This window comes from Rhinoderma darwinii, chromosome 5, assembly GCF_050947455.1.
Source record: "Rhinoderma darwinii isolate aRhiDar2 chromosome 5, aRhiDar2.hap1, whole genome shotgun sequence".
In the NCBI taxonomy this organism is placed as follows: domain Eukaryota; kingdom Metazoa; phylum Chordata; class Amphibia; order Anura; family Rhinodermatidae; genus Rhinoderma; species Rhinoderma darwinii.
In genome coordinates this window covers 254,537,526-254,559,880 of record NC_134691.1, presented here as the reverse complement: position 1 = coordinate 254,559,880, position 22,355 = coordinate 254,537,526, and the positions used below count along the sequence as shown (strand labels likewise).

General features: G+C 43.4%; 1 protein-coding gene across 1 annotated transcript in view; it reads right to left on the bottom strand.

The window, feature by feature from the left end:
• STK17A (serine/threonine kinase 17a) overlaps positions 1-22,355 on the bottom strand; it is a 41,938-nt gene that overhangs the window by 18,546 nt on the left and 1,037 nt on the right. Inside the window, exon 3 of the mRNA XM_075827054.1 lies at positions 3,428-3,640. Coding sequence (XP_075683169.1) covers positions 3,428-3,640 — 213 coding nt within the window. The remainder of the gene's footprint in view (positions 1-3,427; positions 3,641-22,355) is intronic.

Genomic DNA, 22,355 nt, shown 5'->3' with positions numbered 1-22,355 from the left:
TTTTGCAAGCCTCATTTGCATAACTACAAAAATGGTCATAACTTGGCCAAAAATGCTCGTTTTTTAAAAATAAAAACGTTACTGTAATCTACATTGCAGCGCCTATCTGCTGCAATAGCAGATAGGGGCTGCAAAATCTGGTGACAGAGCCTCTTTAAGCTCACTTTTGACTCACGTGGCTGCCCGGATAATTTTTTTTAAATTTGACAACCTTGGATAGCTACTACTCATATTTTCTAATAGCATTAGCACTTATGGAGTATCTCCGGTTAGTTTACTCCTCCACTGACCACCTTTTAAGCATTGAATCGAACTAACCACCCTGTTTTTCTGTAAACAAATGGAAAGCTACTTGTTACAAGTTTATTTTAGGTTATATTCTATAAACGTTATCTATACATAGATAAAAGCTATAAAATGTGTATGCGTGTGCCTTTTTTTGTTGTACCGATGTCATTATTATAACGTGATCAATAAAATTTACAAAAACACAGACAAACCTTAAGAGGACTATGAGTGAACTAACTTTAAAGGGATTTTCCACGATTGGACAACTAATTACCTATCTGCCAGATCATCAGTATATGAACGGTGTGGATCAGCTGCTCCTGCTGCCTCCGGGCACCAGATGTCCATGACAGAAGCAGATGGCTCTGGTCATGGAGTAGCAGCCAAGCCACAGTTCTGCTCCTATTCAAGTGAATAGGAGCAAAGCTGCAGTTCTTGAGACCGGCCTCTATGAAACCATCTGCTTCCGGCTCAAACTACTGCACACCATGCACAGCATGCAGTGCCCAGTGCGGGGTCCAGGTGTTGGACACACACCGATCATATACTGATGACCTATCCAGTGGATAGGTCATCAGTTGTCCAATTGTGGAAAACACCTTTAAAAACTATTTGCATTAAGAATAAATAAGCTGAAATTCAGATTATCCGCGTGAAGACTTGTAATGATATATTTTCCCAAGTCTGAACATACTGCATTCCTTGACTGTTCATGAGGCCGTCAAACTGAGGTTTACATATAAACATGGACCAAGAAAAGACCTGGAAGAAGCCCTATATACACACACACACCAACTTGATGTGACTTACTTAGGACAATTATCCTACTATAAGCTATGAAGCCTGAATTTCACAAAGCTATTATCTTCTAACTTACCCAATTAAAATAAAAGGTCATCCAGTATATAAGAACATTGCTGTGACACAATGTATGTGAAAAGTCATTTCAAATCGCTACACAGGAACAGTGTTTCCCTGCAAACTTGTAGTTTATGGGCAAAAGAATAATTTTTCATTTGAATTTAGTCTTCTAAATGTGGTATTGACTTTATATAAATCTCTTAAAAGGGGTTCTCCGCTTTGTACAATCCCTACTTGTTAGAAGGGTTCCTAGACAAACTGATCACCCCCTGCTGTAATGTGTTGGAAAACTGGTTTAATCTTAGTGGATATTTGGATGCTAGAATGGGTTGCCTGTGTAATACAAGGCAGGTCCTCCACAGTAGGAGACACTCTTGGTAACGGCTTTGCACTCTGGTCAAAAGATAGAGATCCGGAGCAAAGGACCACCCTCTAACTCAGAATTCTCCAGTAGGGAATATGAAAATGATCACTGCAGATCGTGCAGTGTCAGTAGCAGAATCTGTGTGGTGTGTGAAGACAGTGACAATTACAGCACTACCTTACACCTTGTAATAGAGGGGCAGGGCAGCTGTAAACATAGGCAATGTCTGAGTGGAGAGAGGGATCATGGGAACTGTAGTCCTTTAGATGATAATCCTACCCACAGCAAGTCTTTCCAGCATCAAAACAGCAGTACTGCACAGAGCTGGGTAACAATGAAAAATGATTTCTGGGCTATGATGGAATCACCCGATGAACATTTAGACATATGCAGGTACTTTCATAATCTCGAATAACCCCTTTAGGATAAAATTTTGTCTAACAATTGTGGAGAACATGCTTCCTTGTGTGCAATGAGACAAATTACATACAATAAAACACTAAAAATAGAACAAAAAAAACAAAAAAAACCAAGAGAACGCTAGATCACGTAAGGTCACTTTAGGGCTTTTTCACAAGTTGCAGATTAGCTGTGGAATTTATGTCCGGAATTCCACATGGAGATTCCGCAGTGTTTTACAGCACCAGCAAAAGTGGATAAGATTTGTATAAATCTCAGACATGCTGCGGAAATTATACTTCCAGGAATTGGCCTGCATTACGTGTTTTTTTTTTAAAAAAAATTTATCCACAGCAGAGATAGACTTGCTGCGGATTCAGAAACTTGAAAGGCAGGCAGATTTCGGGGATTACGGTGTGCAGATTTATTGCGGAATTTGTTCAATAAAATGCAACTTGTGATGAAATAAGTAGCGGATCATGCATGATCTGCTGCGGATTTCCTGGGGTTTTTTTTGGGCGGAAAATTAACATCCATATGTTATTGCTACACTTAAGGGGACAGTAGCTGCCCTGTTCGTATTATAGGCCTGTTCACGTCACAGTTAATGTTTAACCAGCTTTGATGAAACATTAACTGAATCTTTGCAGTAAAGACAAGAGGAAATAGCAGCCCCTTGAAGACGCTCTTCTGTTCAGCCAAACAAGTCTTGTATCAACGCTATTAAAAAAAACAAAACAACGTCTAATGGGAGGTTTATAAATATTGTCTAAAAAGACACTCCCCTACCTGCCCATCGCAACCAATAAGAGCTCAGCTTCCATAATCAAACTACTCTGGGAAAAATAAAAGCTGTGCTGTGATTGGTTGCATTGGGCTACAAGGCCAGTATTGCCGTTAGACATTTTTATTAAATCTGGCCCCTAGACTCCAAAACGTAAACTTTTCTAATATCATGGAACTAGTATGCAGCTGATATTTCCTATCCAGTACTCCTGCACCAATAGGAAAAACCAACGCTTCAAAACCTACTCTACCCCAGTAACATCAGGTGAGTACAACACAACTTCACACGGCAAGGTCACAGAAACACAGGGTACAACACTTGCGGAGAGAGACATAGCCGGATGCTCCTGGGCCCCGGTGTAAAAGCTTTACCTAGGACTATTAACTTGTCACTACATCTTGCTGTATAGGATCTATATACACGCACAATATAATCAAATATGTAGTTGTATTGCGATATAAAGTTGCATAGAAAGGTGGCGGTCAACAGTCTATGGCTCATCAGCTCCCAACATGTCCTGACAGCTGGAGAGCCATAGGTTGCAGACCACAGATAGAACAGCAGCGCTGTAGAGGTACAATACCTAACATGAAGTATCTGGGCGCCTAGACCTCCCTAGTAATAGAGGCCCATTCACAACTGCAGCCCCCGATGCCTCTCCCACCACTATGAATGCAGATATACTGGTCAACTATTTTATTTGCTGAATAAATTCAGTCTTTACTTACTATTCTAAAACGAGTATAATTTCTGTTGCGGCTTCATACACCTCGTGCAGTTTGATGACCCAAGGGTTGTCTTTTGCCAGCTCCAAGACTGCAATCTCATGAAGGATTTCCATACGACAGTCCTGGCCCTTTCTTCGTTTTCTCATAATCTTTGCAGCAAACTCTTTTTCGGTTTCTTTTTCAATACATTTTCGAACCACAGCAAACTTTCCCCTAAGAATACAAAGAAGAAAAAAAAAAGGTTTAGACAAATTGCACATTCTGTTCTAAATACGTGCAGCAAAATAAGTTTATCAAAACACAACTACAGAAGTATCCAAATTTATGTAAGAATTGGTACACCGAGCCATTAGTGTCTAAGAAAAACCATAGCAGATGCTACAAAACCACCCTTAGGCAATAGAGAAGGATTCCCGAATCTTCTGCAACTGAAATAGGAAAAGCTACTTTGCTGTAAGAGAATATGGTGATCGAGAGCTTTACTGATTAAAAGGGACACTCTGGTTAGAAGTATATTGTAGAATACCTGCCTAGATAATGCCAACTACATAGTTCTTACGGTTGAAAAAACAAAAACAAAACAGATGTCCATCAAGTGATGGGAAAAGGGAAGGGAAAAGTTTGCAGACATTGACATAACAGCTGATATTTTTGCATTCTAGGAAATTCTGTCCCGGCTGGGAATGGTTATATTATGGAGAATACAAGTATTTACTAATACAGGTTCTCTAGGCATTTTGAGTAAAACAAATAAATTTACCTTTTTCATCCGGCTTTGTCCTTTGACTGAAACCGAATGCTGATGTGAACGTGCCCAGAGGAACCCATCTATGGAAAGGCAAACGGAAAAAACCATAGCTTCCGGTTGCATTACCATTTATTTCAATGGTAATGCTTCACTCGACTGCGCTATTGTCAAAAAATACGGGAACCTCACGGAAATAAGACAAACGTAAAGCATTGCCATTAAATGGAAGCTATGGTTTCTGTCTGCCTATCCATTGATGGGTTTCTCCGACGTAAAGAAGACTGAACCCATTACTAAGTAGTAGCTATTCGGGTGTATTCACACATGGCAGATTTGTTACAGAAATTTGTGACGCTCATTCATCTGAATGCGGCTTCAGAAATGCAGGCAAATGCTGCAGGAACAAACCACGTGTATGGAATTGACTTTTTTGTTGCAGAAATTTCTGCAACAAATCGGAGTGTGAATATACAGTTGTCGGCCTACAAACAGGAGGATATACACTGAAATAAACGAGAAAAAAAAAAAGACAAATAAAAAACACACAACACCTTACAGGTAAGAACCGGAGTGTGTATGAGCGGAAGGTCAAGCCCTCGCCGAGAGGAATATAAATCCACCATGGAAACAGGGAATGTAAACATGCTTTTGTCCTGCACATTTCTGCAGCATGAAGTCATGCTTGGACATAGAGAGCCGGTCCTTCAGCAGCCTAAACTGCATTGTACGCTGACCTACTTCTAGGCAAACACCACCAGCACAGTGTATGCCTGGGAGGACGGCAGCACACTGGTAAAGTACAAAAGGCATATGGCTGCCAGGTCCCCCAGACCAGTGACACTTCATGTCCAGGCGCAGGAGTCAAGGACTACAAAGTGCACACATAGAAAAACACACAAGCAATGTGTACTGCCTCCAATGTCACAAACATTCAAAGCAGGATTTCATCTTTTTCCTGCGCAGCAATGTGAGGGCAGTTTGCCTGCTCTATACTAGATCCGCACTGCGGTGAAATGTACAACTAAGGGCTATATTAGAAGGATTTTCCTACGGCTGCCACTATATAGGCAGACATCGTCCATAGGCTCCCAAGTTAATAAAAGTATACTGCACCGTATCCTTTTTTTGGTGGGATGCCGCTGTATGGACAGTATCCGACTTGGCTATTCCACACAGTTGAAAGTAAAGATGTACAGAAGAACATGGATTTGACATCAATTGGGTGAATATGGATAGGTTAGGCGTATGCGGAACATACACGGAAGTCAGTATCAATACAACCTTCGCTGCGTGGTCTAAACATGGAGGCCTGGTTCTCACAGGTCTGATACGCTGCATAAAGATCAAGCAGTGTTTCCAACCTGGAACCTCCAGTACATTCCGTGCAGAAAAGAAATAAATATACATATATCTCTCAGTCACACCACATTGCCGTTTTTCGGCTGCGTAAAAAAGCGCTCGTACTTTCCCCCACCCTCTTTGACTTCCGCTCCGCTGATAGCATCACACGGCCTGCAACATTGTGATTGGCTGCAGCGGTCACATGTGATGAAAAGTCATCCCAGGAGGACAGACTGTTCTGGGCAAGTATGATTTTTTTTTTAACCGCTGTGTTACTCCACAAAAGTCGCAATACTTGTCTTACTGTTGCGGGTTTTGAATCCATGTTGAATTGAATAAGGAAAACCCATAACAGGCCAACAAAAAACAAAAGCCGCATAAATTGACATGCTGCGGAATTAAATTCCACAACGCAGGTCAATTTAACGTTTGCGCTGCGTCGTCGTCCCCACCCCGCAGTGTAGGCATGAGACTTTCTAAATGTCATCCATTTTGCCGCTACTGTAAATGCTGTGTAATTTCCACACATCCTGCAGCGTTTATACTACGTGGGAACCCGGCCCACGGCTGCTTGCAGTCAAATACTCGGTACTTCATACTGCAGCTATGCTGACCACATTGACTGCTGTGTATAGACACACGGCCAACACAAATTCACCAGAAAGCCAATTTCAAGGAAAGATAGATGATAAAACTACCAGAAGGAATATCCGGTAAACACCACACACATATACACAGCGCCAAATGAGATCTGGTTACGAGCCAAACCATGCCCTAAACAATTCAGAGCAGAAGCTGCAAAGACGCAAATCAACACTTGAGCCACTGAGTATTACGTAATGAATTACGGAGATGTTGTGATTGACCGCTCTAATTACATGTGAATGCCCTCACAGCAAGTCCCGTGCCAGGCCGAAGAAGTGGAAACAGACGTTCACGCAACTCATTACAAATGGTTACAATGCTGCACGAACATCTGCTCATTAGGAACTAGAGACAAGTCATTCATATTAACACGCAAAACTTAAATGGACAGCGTCCAAGGCCAAAGTCTCAGCAGCATGCGTGGTGCAGGCCTAACCAGGAGCTCCGTCCAACTGACCCAAACACAATATCCGCCAACAAAAGTAAGGGTATGTGCACACGGGAACTGTCTTTTACGTCTGAAAAGACACTGTTTTCAGGAGAAAACCGCTGCGTCGTTTCAGACGTAAAAGCTCCTCCTCGCATTATGCGAGGCGTCTTTGACGCCCGTAATCTTGAGCTGCTCTTCATAGACACCAATGAAGAACGGCTCAAATTACGTTGCAAAGAAGTGTCCTGCACTTCTTTGCCGAGGCAGTCATTTTACGCGTCGGCGTTTGACAGCTGTCAAACGACGACACGTAAATGACAGGTCGTCGGCACAGTACGTCGGCAAACCCATTTAAATGAATGGGCAGATGTTTGCCGACGTATTGTAGCCCTATTTTCAGACGTAAAATGAGGCATAATACACCTCGTTTACGTCTGAAAATAGGTCGTGTGAACCCAGCCTAAGAGAGAGCACTCCCGTCTTGATGTAATAAGATATAGTAACTTTAATCCGGTCGTGCAACATTTCGGCTCAGCAGCCTCTCAGGCAACACACAAGTGAAGATAGTATACATAGGCCTCAGGTACAGGTGGTTCAGGTCGAAGTTGTGAAATAGTACATAATTCATGCCCCTAGCCAATGGCTTAATATCAAACATTACAGTAACATTAAGCGAAAACAGTAGCGGATATTTATTAAAAACACAGAAGTCAAGCAACGCAAATCTAGAACATTGTGCAGCTCACGCCTGTCCATTTTTGGTGTCTGGAAGTATACTACTGCGTGTCCACAAAATAAAAATGCCCGTATATCCACGCTACATTCCCTGACGCCGCAAGAGGCAGACAACCGCACATGCTAGAGATCACGGGTGCCTGTAAAGGCTCCTGAACGCTTTGAATTTAGGCTCATGCATATTCTTACAGATGAAAACAGCGTGAGGATGTTGCTAGTGGCACAGAATGAAAGCTAAAACCAGTACATGAGAAGTACTGGTCTCAAAACCAGTCTTCTCTCGTACTGTGCCACCAGCATGGCCGGACAGCTCCTAGTGACATCAGTTAGGCACCCATACATTGACTCAATAAGGCTCTATGTGGGCGACTGTAGCACGGCATTCCTGCTCTGGCAGCACACTACTTACAAGGGCCATCAGGGACATAGGCCTGAACCTCCATAGACACTGTGGCGGAGACATGTCTGTGGTAGCGCCTGGGTCAGACTTCACAAGGAGAGCTGGATGTGAGAAGATCGCCATGACGGATGTGGTCCTTACCATGCACCATAAAGTCCCTTCCTCCATTGCCTTCTCATTTATCACCCTCAGCCCAGCCCCGGTGTTTGTCCAGCAGTGTGATTCTCCAGTGTCATTTGCCTCTCCTCCATGTCTGCTGCTGACCCCATCACCTCCCTACAAGGGGGGGGGGGGGGGGGGAATCTATGTGACAGTGACGCGTAAAATGACACTTCGTGGGAACAGAACATCGTAAAACCCATTGAAAGCAATGGGCAGATGTTTGTAGGCATAATGGGCCAGATTTTTCAGGCATAATTCGAGGCGTAAAACGCCCGAATTACGTGTGAACATACCCTTAGGGTATGTTCACACAGCTTATTTTTGGCCCGTAAACGGCCGAAAAATCGGAAGCAGAACGCCTCCAAACATCTGCCCAATGATTTCAATGGGAAAAACTGTTCTGTTCCGACGGGCTGTTTTGTTTTTTTACGCGGCCCTTTTGAAAAGCGACCACGCAAAATAAGCGGAGGTCACTTCTTGGGACGTTTTTGGAGCAGTTTTTAATAGACTATTGAAAACCGTTCCAAAAACGACCGTAAGAAACGCTGTGAAAAACGCCTGAAAATCAGGAGCGGGTTTTCCCTTGAAAACAGCTCCGTATTTTCAGACTTTTTGACTCCGTGTATGAACATATCCTTATGTTCAGTGTATAATATAGAATAGGTTTAGAATTCCCTAAACTCTCTATGAATGCATGAAAGCATTGTTCGTTCTAGTAATGTTTGTGCAGCAATAGCAAGTTTAACGGTGTATCGCTACGTATTATTAGTTTGACTTACTGCAAATTACGTACTGCTAAGAGGAGTATTCTTAGCCGGCTGGAAACCATGTAGTGCGGCCTCTGGTACCCGCTAATGTTTTGTATGCTCCACATACTGCGCTGTACGTCAGGCCCCTGTCTACGGTGTTCACGTGTGTGTTGCCTGTGCTGGAGAAAGCTACTGAGCCGAGACGCTGCAGAACTGGAATAAAGTTACTATAGATCTTTTTGCAGAGACGAATGTATTACTTGGTTGCTTTATATGAACACACCAGAACACTCTCTTTGCCATCAGTTAGCCAACGTTGCCTTTAGATTTATATGGTTTTCAGAGGGTAAGACATGGTCTGCTATCCTACCCAAAAACAGGTCACATGAAATGTCCCTATTGCTACGCATGAAAGAGGCCATAAGCAGGTGCAGTGGTAGGTGGGGAAGGTCTCCACACAGGCCCTACTGTGCCCCAAGAATTGCATACACTTTCTTTCAAGGTTCAATAACTTTTTTTTTTTTTCCAGTAACTGCATTATAGTTTAACAGCATCTAAAAGAATCTATGCTATACTGTACAGACCGTGAGGGTATGTTCACACGAAGGCGTCCGTAACGGCTGAAATTACGGGGATGTTTCAGCCTGAAAACATCCCCGTACTTTCAGCCGTAACGGCATGTGCAGGCGCTTGAACGCCGTGTCCATTACGGACGTAATTGGCGCTGCTATTCATTGGAGTCAATGAATAACGGCTCCAATTACGGCCAAAGAAGTGACAGGTCACTTCTTTGACGCGGGCGTCTATTTACGCGCCGTTATTTGACAGCGGCGCGTAAATTACGCCTCGTGTGAACAGACAAACGTCTGCCCATTGCTTTCAATGGGCAGATGTTTGTCAGCGCTATTGAGGCGCTATTTTTGGGACGCAAGTCGGGGCAAGAACGCCCGAATTACGTCCGTAATTAGTGCGTGTGAACATACCCTAATGAGTGACCCAGCGACTAATCTTCAGTCTTCCAGGAAACAGATTTGTAGAACCAGGTGTGTGACAGACTGAAGATCTTTTTAATTACAAAGTCATTAGCAAAAGGCAAACCATTGTCAGTAAATTCACAACAAGAATGGCCGGTTTTACATGTCAGATGCACAAACGCTTCATCAATGTGGTTCACAACACTGCTCTGGCCTCCAGTGAGGAGGACATTACTTGAAACAATCGAGATTACACACTAACGTAAATCATCGCCACTGAAAAAGGAGTGTCACTGCAATTAAAAACAATACATGTGAATTCAGGGGAGGGGGACTCATTCAATAGGAAACCATTGTTTGGCAAGCTACTGCACGACATCCAAGCTGGCACTCGGGCCTGTAAACCAGGCTGCAGATCACGCAACACAGGAAACGGAAAACGCAAGCCAGGAAAGGAGAATTATTAGGCTGGGTTCACACAGTTTTTTTGCAGGCAGAAAATCTGCCTTAAAATTCAGTTTGGAATTTTGAGGTAGATTTTGCTCTGCCTGCACGCTGATTATTGCAACGTTTTTCACCCACGGCCATTGAGCGCCACGGGCAAAAAAATGCCGCAAAATACGCTTTCTCTGCCTCCCATTGATGTCAATAGACACGTAAACGCCCGAAGATAGGGCATGCATCTTTTTCCTACGATACGGTTTTTCCGCTCGCGGGAAAAAAAAAAAAAACACCTCCCATTAAAATCAATGGGAGGCATATTTGGCTGTTTTTTTTGGCACGTTTTCCGACACGGTTTCCGCGTCCAAAAACTTAGAAATTTGCGGAAGAGACCCTCATAAATTACAGGAAATATACATAGTCCGTCAACTAAAGAGGACAAATAAATGATTTACAGCCAATTGAGAAGGTATGAATTATTACATATTATAAATACAGTGAAACCTCTCCAAAACATCACCCACTTATCCAGTTCTTTGATAAGTAGGAGGGGGGGGGTTGGACTTAACGCAACTTTGGGTGGTCACCTCAAAAGAGGTTTTACTGAATATAGACACAGAATGCACATCCGTGACAACCAGCTGTCATGCTATATCTGCATTTGAAAATTTGTAAAATTATTAAAAGGATTATCTGGGTTATTAAAATTGATGGGCTATCCTTATGATATGCAATCAATATTAGATCGTGGGGGGGGTCTGACCGTCAGCACCCCCAATCAGCTGATTGGAGTGGCTTGCGGGCATTGTCGCTTCTTCAAGTTTACATAGTTCTTCTCTCGGTTGGTATTTGCACACGCCATTACATTTGTAGCGGCCATGCAGGGTATTACACCACTGTCCCCTTCAAGTACAAATGGAGAGAAGAACCATGCAAACAACGATGCTGCGGTGCTCACATGAGCGCCGCATCCCCTTCAATCAGCTGACAGTCAGACCCCCACCGATCTAATATGGATTGCATATCATTAGGAAGGGGCTGCACCAGTCCTCTGCAATGCACTACCCCAGGCAATCAGATTAATTCCCAATATCCTCAGTTTTAAATGTGCCCTGAAAACACATCTATTTAGACAGGCCTATAACATTCCCTAATCTGACTCCTTTTAGATTAGTCATCAGAATAAGATTCCCTCACTCTCCTTCTCTTCATGTCCGTCATACACGGATACTGGCTGGTGACCGGCTCATGCAGCTTTATGTTACCACCGCATGTGTATAAAAATGGCTGGACCATTGTACAGAACAAACACTGTCACACTTTGTGTCTCCCTTATTTCCACAGAGTGTAAGCTCTTGCGAGCAGGGTCCTCACTCCTCTGGTTTGAATTGTAAATTAACGGTCACTGTGTAATGTCTCATATTGTCTGTTCATGTTCCCTCTAAATTGTAAAGTGCTGCGTAATATGCTGGCGCAAAGATTATTATTAGGATAGGCCAATTTTAATAAAACCGGATAACCCTTTAACCCCTTCCCGCCGCAGCCCCTTTTCAGATTTTCATTTTCGTTTTAACCTCCCCACCTTCCAAAGGCCATAACGCCTTTATTTTTCCGTCGATATAGTACTAGGAGGGCTTGATTTTTGCGGGACAAGTTGTAGTTTTTCGTAGCACCATTTATTTTGCCGTACAATGTACTAGGAAACGGGAAAAAAATTATTTGTGGGGTAGAAAATGAAAAAAAACAGCGATTCCGCCATGGTTTTTTGCGCGCCATTTTTACGGAATTCACTGTACAATTAAAACAACTTGTTAATTTTATTCTATGGGTCAATACGATTACGCCGATACCAAATATGTGTCGTTTTTTCTATATTTTACTACTTTTACTAGTAAAAACCTAAGTGTAAAAAAGAAAATTTATTTTGTTTCACCAAATTCCGAGAGCCGTAACTTCTTTATTTTTCCGTCGATTAAGTTGTATGAGGGCTTATTTTTTTGCGGGATAAGCTGTAGTTTTTAATAATACCATTTTGGTGTAAATGTGACGGTTTGATCACTTTTTATGGGATTTTTTTTTTTTACGGCGTTCACCGTGCGGGTTAAATAATGATATATTGTAATAGTTCAGACTTTTACGGACGCGGCGATACCAATTATGTTTATTTATTTAATTTTTTACTATGCTCTAGGGGGGGAAATGGGAAAAGAGGGGGTTTTTGAACTTTTAATTTTACATTTTTTTTACACAAAAAAAACAACTTTATTTAACTCATTTTTACATTTTTTATTAGTCCCCCTAGGGGACTTCAACCAGCGATCGTTAAAATCGCTTGCACGATATACTGCAATACTAATGTATTGCAGTATATCGTGATTCTGACAGTCTCCTATGAAGCCCTGCCGGAGGCAGAGCTTCACAGGAGTACCAAGATGGCGGACATGGGTGACTTAGTCAGACCCCCAGGCAGCCGTGTGAAACAACGGCTCCCCCCGATCTCGCCGTTACCGGGAAGTGTCGGCTGTAACACACAGCCGACACACTCGCTCTATGGAGCGGACTCAGCCCGTGAGCCCACTCCATATTCCCCCACCCGGCGTGCGCCATATATATACGGCGGATGTCGAGAAGGGGTTACGGGTTAAGAGATGAAGATTGAGTAACTTTATAGGATTCAGCTACTTTCAAGACACTATTGGCATATTAATACATCGTGATTTGTCAGTAACTTATCCTGATTTAGAATAAAACTGAAACAGGTCACAGGATCCTGCAAGTCAGATCCCCATCCAGTGACTTGGGTAATATATGGCTCACAACTTTTGCAGACTTTCCTTCCTCTGGAAGGAATTGACTAGACGGCATCAATAGAGTGATAAGAACCATCCTTAATGTAGAATAAGTGACTTTGCAACACAAACAGACAAGAATCGCACGCACCACTAACACCAGTACAAAGGGAATAAATCCCGGATGTTGCTGCAATAGTGGGGTGATCACTAAAACAAGCCAATTCTAGCACACCCCATCATTCCTTTACAAGCCGCACCAACAAAGAGTAATGGCTGCCAAATACAGGCTTACGCAGACATGGTCTCCTGGCTGTGCGTATCAAGTATCAGTAGGATTAGCTTGGATACATAATAGGTCAATGTAATCCTTCTGTTTAAAGCGGCGTCCCTTGTTATTGTTTCAGAGGACAACTAGTTAATTTTAATTGGAAAAACAAAAGGAAAATATTTTGTTAACTCACTAATGGCTTTCACAAACCCTAAACTATTGGCCTAACATGAAGCTGGAGACTAACGCCTCATGCACACGACCAAGTGTGCTGTCCGAGTCCCGTCATTGATCCGAGGAAAGATAGGACATGTTCTATCCTTCCTAGAATCGGAGACTCGGACCATTTTTCACGGACCCGCTGAAGTGAAGGTGTCCGTGAAGACTATCGGGTGCCACTCGGATGAAGTAAAAAATGGCCTGAGTGGCACAAGGGTCGTGTGCATGAGGCATAAGCGCTCCAATTATTTACACATGGCCACGAAATTTCAGCTTTCAGCCAGGAGTTCCAGAGCCTCTGAAGTTTTACAAATGCCAACATTTTGGAGATCACCTGCCATCCTAGTTGGAACATTTCCTATACAAAGTACTGGGTGCCTCATGACCATTCTGATCGGCTATCATATTGCCCTAGATAGCTCAGGTTTCAGCTATTGCCCAGTAGATTACAGAAGAGGGAACTGCTAGAATGGTGTCATTCAGGTATGGCCCCATGCACACGACCGTAAAAAACCTCTGTTTTTGTGGACCGGAGCCATTCACTTTCATTGAACACTGACACCTTTCCGTAGCACTACGGAAGGGTGTCCGTGCTATGGAAATGTTCCGGGAATTATGGAACATGTCCGTTCTTTTGCATTTTGCGGGCCGTGCGCCCATACTTTGTATGGGAGCACGGCCCGAAAATGCGGCTGTCAGTCGGCGGCCGGCCGTGCCCACTTCTTGGTATATTAAGAACTACCAATTTTTTGGGTATATTTAACCAAGTAGTGTTTTTTTTGGGGGGGGGGGGGGGGGTTGCCCTGATTTTGGCGATTCCATCAACTGTAGTTGTTCACATGGCATAGTTTGGTGGATAACAAACAAAACCATGCTTTTTTTTTTTTTTTACTACAAATTCAATGGAATACATGACTTATTTTTTTTCTTTAATTAAAAACTTTAGACAGGCCTTTAAAACCTATTGTGGCATGCAAAATGTGCCAAATTACACAACCAATGTGAAAAGGGCCTCAGGCCTTTTTCACATAAATGTGTTTCTCGTCAGTGCGTTGCACACTGACCCATGCAATTCAATGGGATTAGTCAAACAGTTTGAGCACGTGATCATTGCGAGAAACTCATCGCAGGTCCTACTCTGGTCCGACTTTGCATACCAGATTCACCCTATGGTTGTGTGAAGTAAATGGACAGCACACACACATCAGTTGATTAGGAAATGCGGGTGGAGAATAAAAATATTTAAAAAAAAATGAAAAACGAACATACGGAAATCACTGATGCAACACAGACATTCAGAAGTATGAAAGACGGTCGTGTGTGTAGGACCTTACAGTACGCTTAAAGAGGCTCTGTCACCAGATTATAAATTCCCTATCTCCTAGATAATCTGATCGGCGCTGGAATGTAGATAACAGCAGTGGTTTTTATTTTGAAAAACGATCATTTTTGAGCAAGTTATGAACAATTTTAGATTTAGTTTCTTAATGCCCAACTGGGCGTGTTTTTACTTTTAACCAAGTGGGTGTTGTAAAGAAGTGTATGAGGCTGACCAATCAGTGTCCTGCACTTCTCATTGTTCCAGCCCAGCATGATCCACAGCACAGTGAGATTGTGCAGTGAAAGAAGCTGGGCGGGAACAATGAGAAGTGCAGGACACTGATTGGTCAGCCTCATACACTTCTTTACAACACCCACTTGGTTAAAAGTAAAAACACGCCCAGTTGGGCATTAAGAAACTAAATCTAAAATTGTTCATAACTTGCTCAAAAATGATCGTTTTTCAAAATAAAAACTACTGTTATCTACATAGGGCACTTATAATCTGGTGACAGAGCCTCTTTAAAGAGGCTCTGCCACCAGATTTTGCAACCCCTATCTGCTATTGCAGCAGATCGGCGCTGCAATGTAGATTACAGTAACGTTTTTATTTTTAAAAAACGAGCATTTTTGGCCAAGTTATGACCATTTTTGTATTTATGCAAATGAGGCTTGCAAAAGTACAACTGGGCGTATATTATGTGCGTACATCGGGGCGTTTTTACTTCTTTTACTAGCCGGGCGTTCTGACGAGAAGTATCATCCACTTCTCTTCAGAACGCCCAGTTTCTTGCAGATCACGCTGTGACGTCACTTCCCCAGGTCCTGCATCGTGTCAGACGAGCGAGGACACATCGACACCAGAGGCTACAGTTGATTCTGCAGCAGCATCGGCGTTAGCAGGTAAATCGATGTAGCTACTTACCTGCAAATGCTGATGCTGCTGCAGAATCAACTGTAGCCTCTGGTGCCGATGTGTCCTCGCTCGTCTGACACTATGCAGGACCTGTGAGTGACGTCACAGCGTGATCTGCCAGAAGCTGGGCGTTCTGAAGAGAAGTGGATGATACTTCTCATCAGAACGCCCAGCTAGTAAAAGTATTAAAAACGCCCCGATGTACGCACATAATACACGCCCAGTTGGACTTTTGCAAGCCTCATTTGCATAAATACAAAAATGGTCATAACCTGGCCAAAAATGCTCGTTTTAAAAATAAAATAAAAACGTTACTGTAATCTCCATTGCAGCGCCGATCTGCTGCAATAACAGGGGTTGCAAAATCTGGTGACAGAGCCTCTTTAAGTTCATTTGTTTTGAAAGAAATATTATGTTCACTGTATTTGGTCCCCCAAATGGGACCGCATACTGAAAAGTAAACATAACTGGCATTCAACTGGCCTAAGAAAATGGCTTCTTCGCCGAATACGTTCTTCCGCCAGCAGTGCTTAAGCCTCAACAGTATAGCGAACAGAAGCCTTGTAAATACTTCACAACACGTTCTCCATCTTCCCCTGTGCCACAGATAAAGGGACATCTAGAAAACAAAGCCGTCCACAGTGAGGGAGCGTAATAGCTTTCTTGTTTTAATCATCGACTGGAGCTTTTGATCTAAAGCAATTTGTCCATGGAGCTAAAGCAAATAAAAAAGGCATGACAAACAGGAAATCAGCGAGGAATGCTTGAAAGTCTCAGCATCATCCTCATTACCCTCCACATATCCCAGGGTGGCTTGGAGTCCGGATTCATCCAAGGACTGCACATCATAAAGTAAACTGAACAGGCCGCTTCATAGGGTTCCACTAGGCTGGCTAAATCCTTTTCACGAAGAATATTCCTGTGCAGCAGACTGATCAAAGGCTTGGCAGAATAATGAAAAGCATGTGCTCACTGGGCATCAATTGATCGGGCAGATCCCTAGACGCAGCATCATACTGTGGCCCATGTTATCATTGACAGCTCCCTGCAACGGGAAAGGATAAATCAGGGCCTGACAGCTTGTTTATTTCCCATTGGACAGACACATGAGACTTCTTTCTTGCTCATGTCCTGTACTTTCACAGTCCTTGTAATGATCCAGGCAATAATCGGTGCACATAGTTCACATACCAGCATTACCCTTGCCTTTCGCATGCTCCTGACACATACATTAAAATTTCACACACACATCAAAACCATACAGCAATCATTTTACAGGAGATATTCACAAACCTGTTTTGTTAAAACTAAAGCAATAAAATAAAAATAAAAATCTGCTCAATTCTTCCACTAATTATGTAATTCCAAATCTAAAAGGAAAAAAAATTATATCTATACATACAGACAGACATATGGTAGTATAACTTCAATGTAGTCAGCAGCTTTCTATTGGTGTCAGAACTGTGTGATAATGTAATAAGAAATAAAAGGTGTGATGAATGGGGGTCAGTGCTGTGAATAGTACACGGGGTGTCAGTACTATGTGTAATACGTGGAGGGACAACGTGCTGGTCATCAGGACGCAGCCGGGTCTTCTATGCTGGGAGGGCATGATGTGCTGGCGTTTGGCTTGGCATGCAGAGCAGCCCGCCTTAGCTAACAGTAGCAGCGTTACAAATAGACTAGTGGGAGTGGCTATCACTATTTAATGCGCCCTCCTTCTGCAGCATTTTTTGACCTCTCTGTCCTGCTGGGAACGGGTTTTCACCCACCCACCTACCTAGTAAGTATGGCCTTTTTTTGTGGTTTTGAAGTTATCTATGTGCCATTTTTTCTGCTGGAGCTTTCTATTGAGGGCTACAAAAGTTATTTTCACTGGGTTTAAAGAGGCTCTGTCACCAGATTTTGCAACCCCTATCTCCTATTGCAGCAGATAGGCGCTGCAATGGAGATTACAGTAACGTTTTTATTTTTAAAAACGAGCATTTTTGGCCAAGTTATGACCGTTTTTGTATTTATGCAAATGAGGCTTGCAAAAGTCCAAGTGGGTGTGTTTAAAAGTAAAAGTACAACTGGGCGTGTATTGTGTTCGTTACATCGGGGCGTTTTTACTTCTTTTACTAGCTGGGCGCTCTGACGAGAAGTATCATCCACTTCTCTTCAGAACGCCCAGCTTGTGGCAGTGCAGACACAGCCGTGTTCGAGAGAGATCACGCTGTGACGTCACTCACTTCCTGCCCCAGGTCCTGCATCATGTCGGCCACATCGGCACCAGAGGCTACAGTTGATTCTGCAGCAGCATCAGCGTTTGCAGGTAAGTAGCTACATCGACTTACCTGCAAACGCCGATGCTGCTGCAGAATCAACTGTAGCCTCTGGTGCCGATGTGTCCTCGCTCGTCTGACACGATGCAGGACCTGGGGCAGGAAGTGAGTGACGACACAGCGTGATCTCTCGAGAACACGCTGTGTGTCTGCACTGCCGGAAGCTGGGCGTTGTGAAGAGAAGTGGATGATACTTCTCGTCAGAACGCCCAGCTAGTAAAAGAAGTAAAAAACGCCCCGATGTAACGAACACAATACACGCCCAGTTGTACTTTTGCAAGCCTCATTTGCATAAATACAAAAATGGTCATAACCTGGCCAAAAATGCTCGTTTTTTAAAAATAAAAACGTTACTGTAATCTACATTGCAGCACCGATCTGCTGCAATAGCAGATAGGGGTTGCAAAATCTGGTGACAGAGCCTCTTTAAGCCTGAAAAATTTATTAAATTCCACCACCACCTATAGAAAAGCATTGGCTAACTGGTCTCTGGGATTAAGGCTAGATCTTCTTGACAACACCTGCCATGAAATCTCGGCATTACCTCAACTTCCACGTTTCCTTAATGGGTCAATCCCATCACAGACATTTATGGCATATCCAGCTCTGGGACCCACACCTACATCAAGAACGTCCTCCAACCCACCTGCCACCACATCCAGGATGAGAAGGAGAGAAGAGGTGACCGTGCATACATGCTTTGGATGTTTCTGTAACCCACAGAAAAGTGAATTGAGAGCTGTACACATGCATGAGGACCTCTCCCTTCGCTCTATCTGGATGTGGAGGCCGTCTCACCAGACAGGACAGAGGGACCCCCGTTCTCGACATAGACGCAAGCCCCAGAGCACGCTTACATGGTGGTCTCCGTAACTCCCATAGAACAGAATGGAGAGAGCTGCACAGCAACCCCAACATTTTCATCTGGATGTGGTGGCCTTTGGCTGCCTCACCTGGTGGGCCAGGGATTCCCCATTCTTAAAATGGGTGCAGGGTCCATAGCATGCTTGCCTGGCGGTTTTCACAACTCCAATAGAACAGAACGGAGAGATCTGTACACATGCGCAGCAACCTCTCCTTTATTCGGCTGTACTCAGTGGTCTTCGGCTACCTCACCAGGTGGGTCAGGGGTCCCCCGTTCAAAACATTAGTAGGAGTCCAACAGTTAAAATATTTGCGATAGTTGGTGACTTGCAACTCTTCCCATATGGAAACACTGAAGCCACGGCAGAACTTGAAGGCAACACGGCTATTTTATCACTATTTGTTGCCAGTGCTGTGGAGGCATAGCCTAACAAGGGTCTTCTAGGGCATACAATGGGTAGTTTTACCTTTGTGAAATTCTCCATTAGTAATCACCTAATAAATCAGAACGGTTTCCCTTACAAGTATAAGTAAGCCAATAGTACCATCCTAGTAAAATGTGTCACTATTGTCCTGCAAACTCAGAATTAGAACAATTATTTCTATTGAGCAGCAAATACAGGCCCCCATAAAACAGCTTGTAACTATTTACCCAGGAATTTGATTTCTGTCTCAGGCCCCATGCACACGACCGTGCCCGCAATCACGGCCCGCGATTGCGGGCACGGCCGGCCGCTGACTGACAGCCGCATTTTCGGGCCGTGCTCCCATACAAAGTATGGGAGCACGGCCCGTAACTGCGAAAGAACGGACATGTTCCATAATTTCCGGAACATTTCCACGGCACTGACACCCTTCCGTAGTGCTACGGAAAGGTGTCAGTGTTCAATGAAAGTGAATGGCTCCGTTTTTGCGGGCCGCAATCGTGTGCATGGGGCCTCAATGCTGGGATAATCGCTGGTTACAAGTGGATATATAATTAGACGGTCTGCAGTCCCCTGATACATCAAAGTAGATATACCAAAAGCAGACCTACAAACCAATACATTATAAGTCACTGAAGATTAAAAAGGGATTGTACGTTTTAGAAGACCAGTTGAGTAAATCTAGGGGACCGACTCATTTAGGTCCTCACTATTAGGCGGAGTGGATGGCAGCTATAAACAGTGTCTCGCTGGGGGAGTGAGGCACAATGACAGCTCATAAGTTTCTATATAAACGTTCTATTTCAGTGGAACTGAACACTTTCTGCCAGTTCCCCCACAGATTATAGCTGATCAGTGGGGGCCCTAGCGGCAGGACACAGTGACTAGCTTATCCTCGAGTTATCCTTCTTAAAAAACAAGGATTGTCCAAATCTGGCAAACCCTTTTAAGCCACATTCACACAATTCATCGTTTGTCAATATTTTGCATCCGTGTTTTTAAGACAAAACCAGAAGTGCATCGAAAAGGAATGCAGCAGAATACAGTAGAAGCATAGCGGATGAGATTTAACAAATCTCACCCACACGCTGCGTAAAAAGTCAGCGACGAAATTTACCTGCGGTGCGTATTTTTCTGAGGAGAAGTCCCCATCGCCTTGCATTGGGAAAACGCAGCAATATACGCACCTTTTTCGGCCGTAAAAAAGACACAGGAAATGGTGCGTTTTTACCGCAGCAGAATGTCTGCCGAAATTTTCTGTGGCAATTCCGTTGTGTGTGGACAAGCCCTAAATCTTTCCATTATAATTTTTTTGTGTTTAGGTTACACTCAAGAAAAATACAAATGCAAAGTACTGACAAAATATGCAATGCATGAAAGAGGCCAATAGTGGAGATAGAGCCACAAATTATACATCTGAAGGGTAGAAATCTCATTACGGTTGTACCATCACCCCATAACGATGCTCAGAAACAATAATCAGTTGTCACCTACTTGAGCCATTAGCAAATAACTACATGACGGACTGTATTCGCTTCTGGATTCTTACCACATCCATGTAATATTTGACACCTGCATCCAGTTTGCAATAAACTGAACAGTAATAAAATTCTGGAATGCGATCAGTCACGGCCCTGCCAGCGAGTGCTGAAACGTGGGCTCTGTCAGGGAACCATATTAGCCTTTGTGCAAGATCGACATTTAATGAGTTCTAATACGACAGCTTCTGCAAACATATAGGTTATAATAAATCCTACAAAAAGTCTAGGGATTTACAAAAAAAAAACAAAGGCCAGCAGATGCCCTTTGGGTTTGCAAAAAATAAGGCTACATTATGAGCGATTAGGACATAATGACACTGCTGGATTAGATGCAATGCCACAGCACTTTGTTGGAGGCGGCACACCAGACTGGGACAGATGCCCAACAGCATTGCTAAACACACGGTCTGGACCGCATACCCGTTATCTGCCCCATAACCGAGGCAAATTACCTCTACAGGCAGCAAGAGGTGATCGCTGCTGGACTATACCCTCCGAACCCTGATCATTAATAGGACCAAAGGTTACAAGTGTGACATGACTTTGGTTAAAGACTAGCGGTTTGTGAATGCCGTTAACCTGTTAGAACATCTTTATCAAAAAAATAAAAAATAAATAAAAAAATCATATCAAACAGGTCAATAGATCATGGTTTACTGGCAAATGTCTTCAGACAAATGTTCAGTGTGGTTATCTATGGAGGAGATGATCACTTCCAGCCTAGTACTAAAGGAAAGACTGGTGAGGTCGGCATTACTATACGTGGCGAGAACTTCTCAAATCACAGGAAACCGTGGTAAATATTAGCAGAAGATTATACATCAGCTACACAATAAGGCAACGCTTACTAATGTTCTTATTAAAGGGGATCTGCACCTGAATGTCTACAATGTGGTTAACACGGACCTAAGAGATACAAAAAGGCATGGTTTATGTGCTGCATGCCCACCCGATAAGATTTTATTCTGAAGACTGGTTGACAGATGTGCAGTTGATATTATGCAAAAGACCGTAGTTAGGCAATATGTCCCTAGCAACCAGACAGTCATACATTAGTTAGTCAGCAATTGGATTGCCGCTTATTGGCACCAGAGGAGGGAAAATCAACTTGGCAGCAGTAAGGGTATGTGCACACGAGAAGTGGCTTTTACGTCTGAAAAGACACTGTTTCCAGGAGAAAAAAGCTGCGTCGTTTCAGACGTAAAAGCTCCTCCTCGTATTATGCAAGGCGTCTTTGACGCCCGTAATCTTGAGCTGCTCTTCATTGACTTCAATGAAGAACGGCTCAAATTACGTTGCAAAGAAGTGTCCTGCACTTCTTTGCTGAGGCAGTCATTTTACGCGTCGTCGTTTGACAGCTGTGACAGGTCGTCTGCACAGTACGTCGGCAAACATCTGCCCATTCATTTGAATGGGTTTGCCGACGTACTGTGCAGACGACCTGTAGCCCTCGTTTACGTCTGAAAATAGGTCGTGTGAACCCAGCCTAACACCAAACCTCAGATTTTTCTGAAACATAGGTGGGGAGATCTCCAATAGCACAACATGAACAGCACGTGCAGCTTTCACACTAGTATGTCCCATGTAAGAAGGATTCTCCATTTTTATCCTAAATCTTAACGTGATTTAGAAAA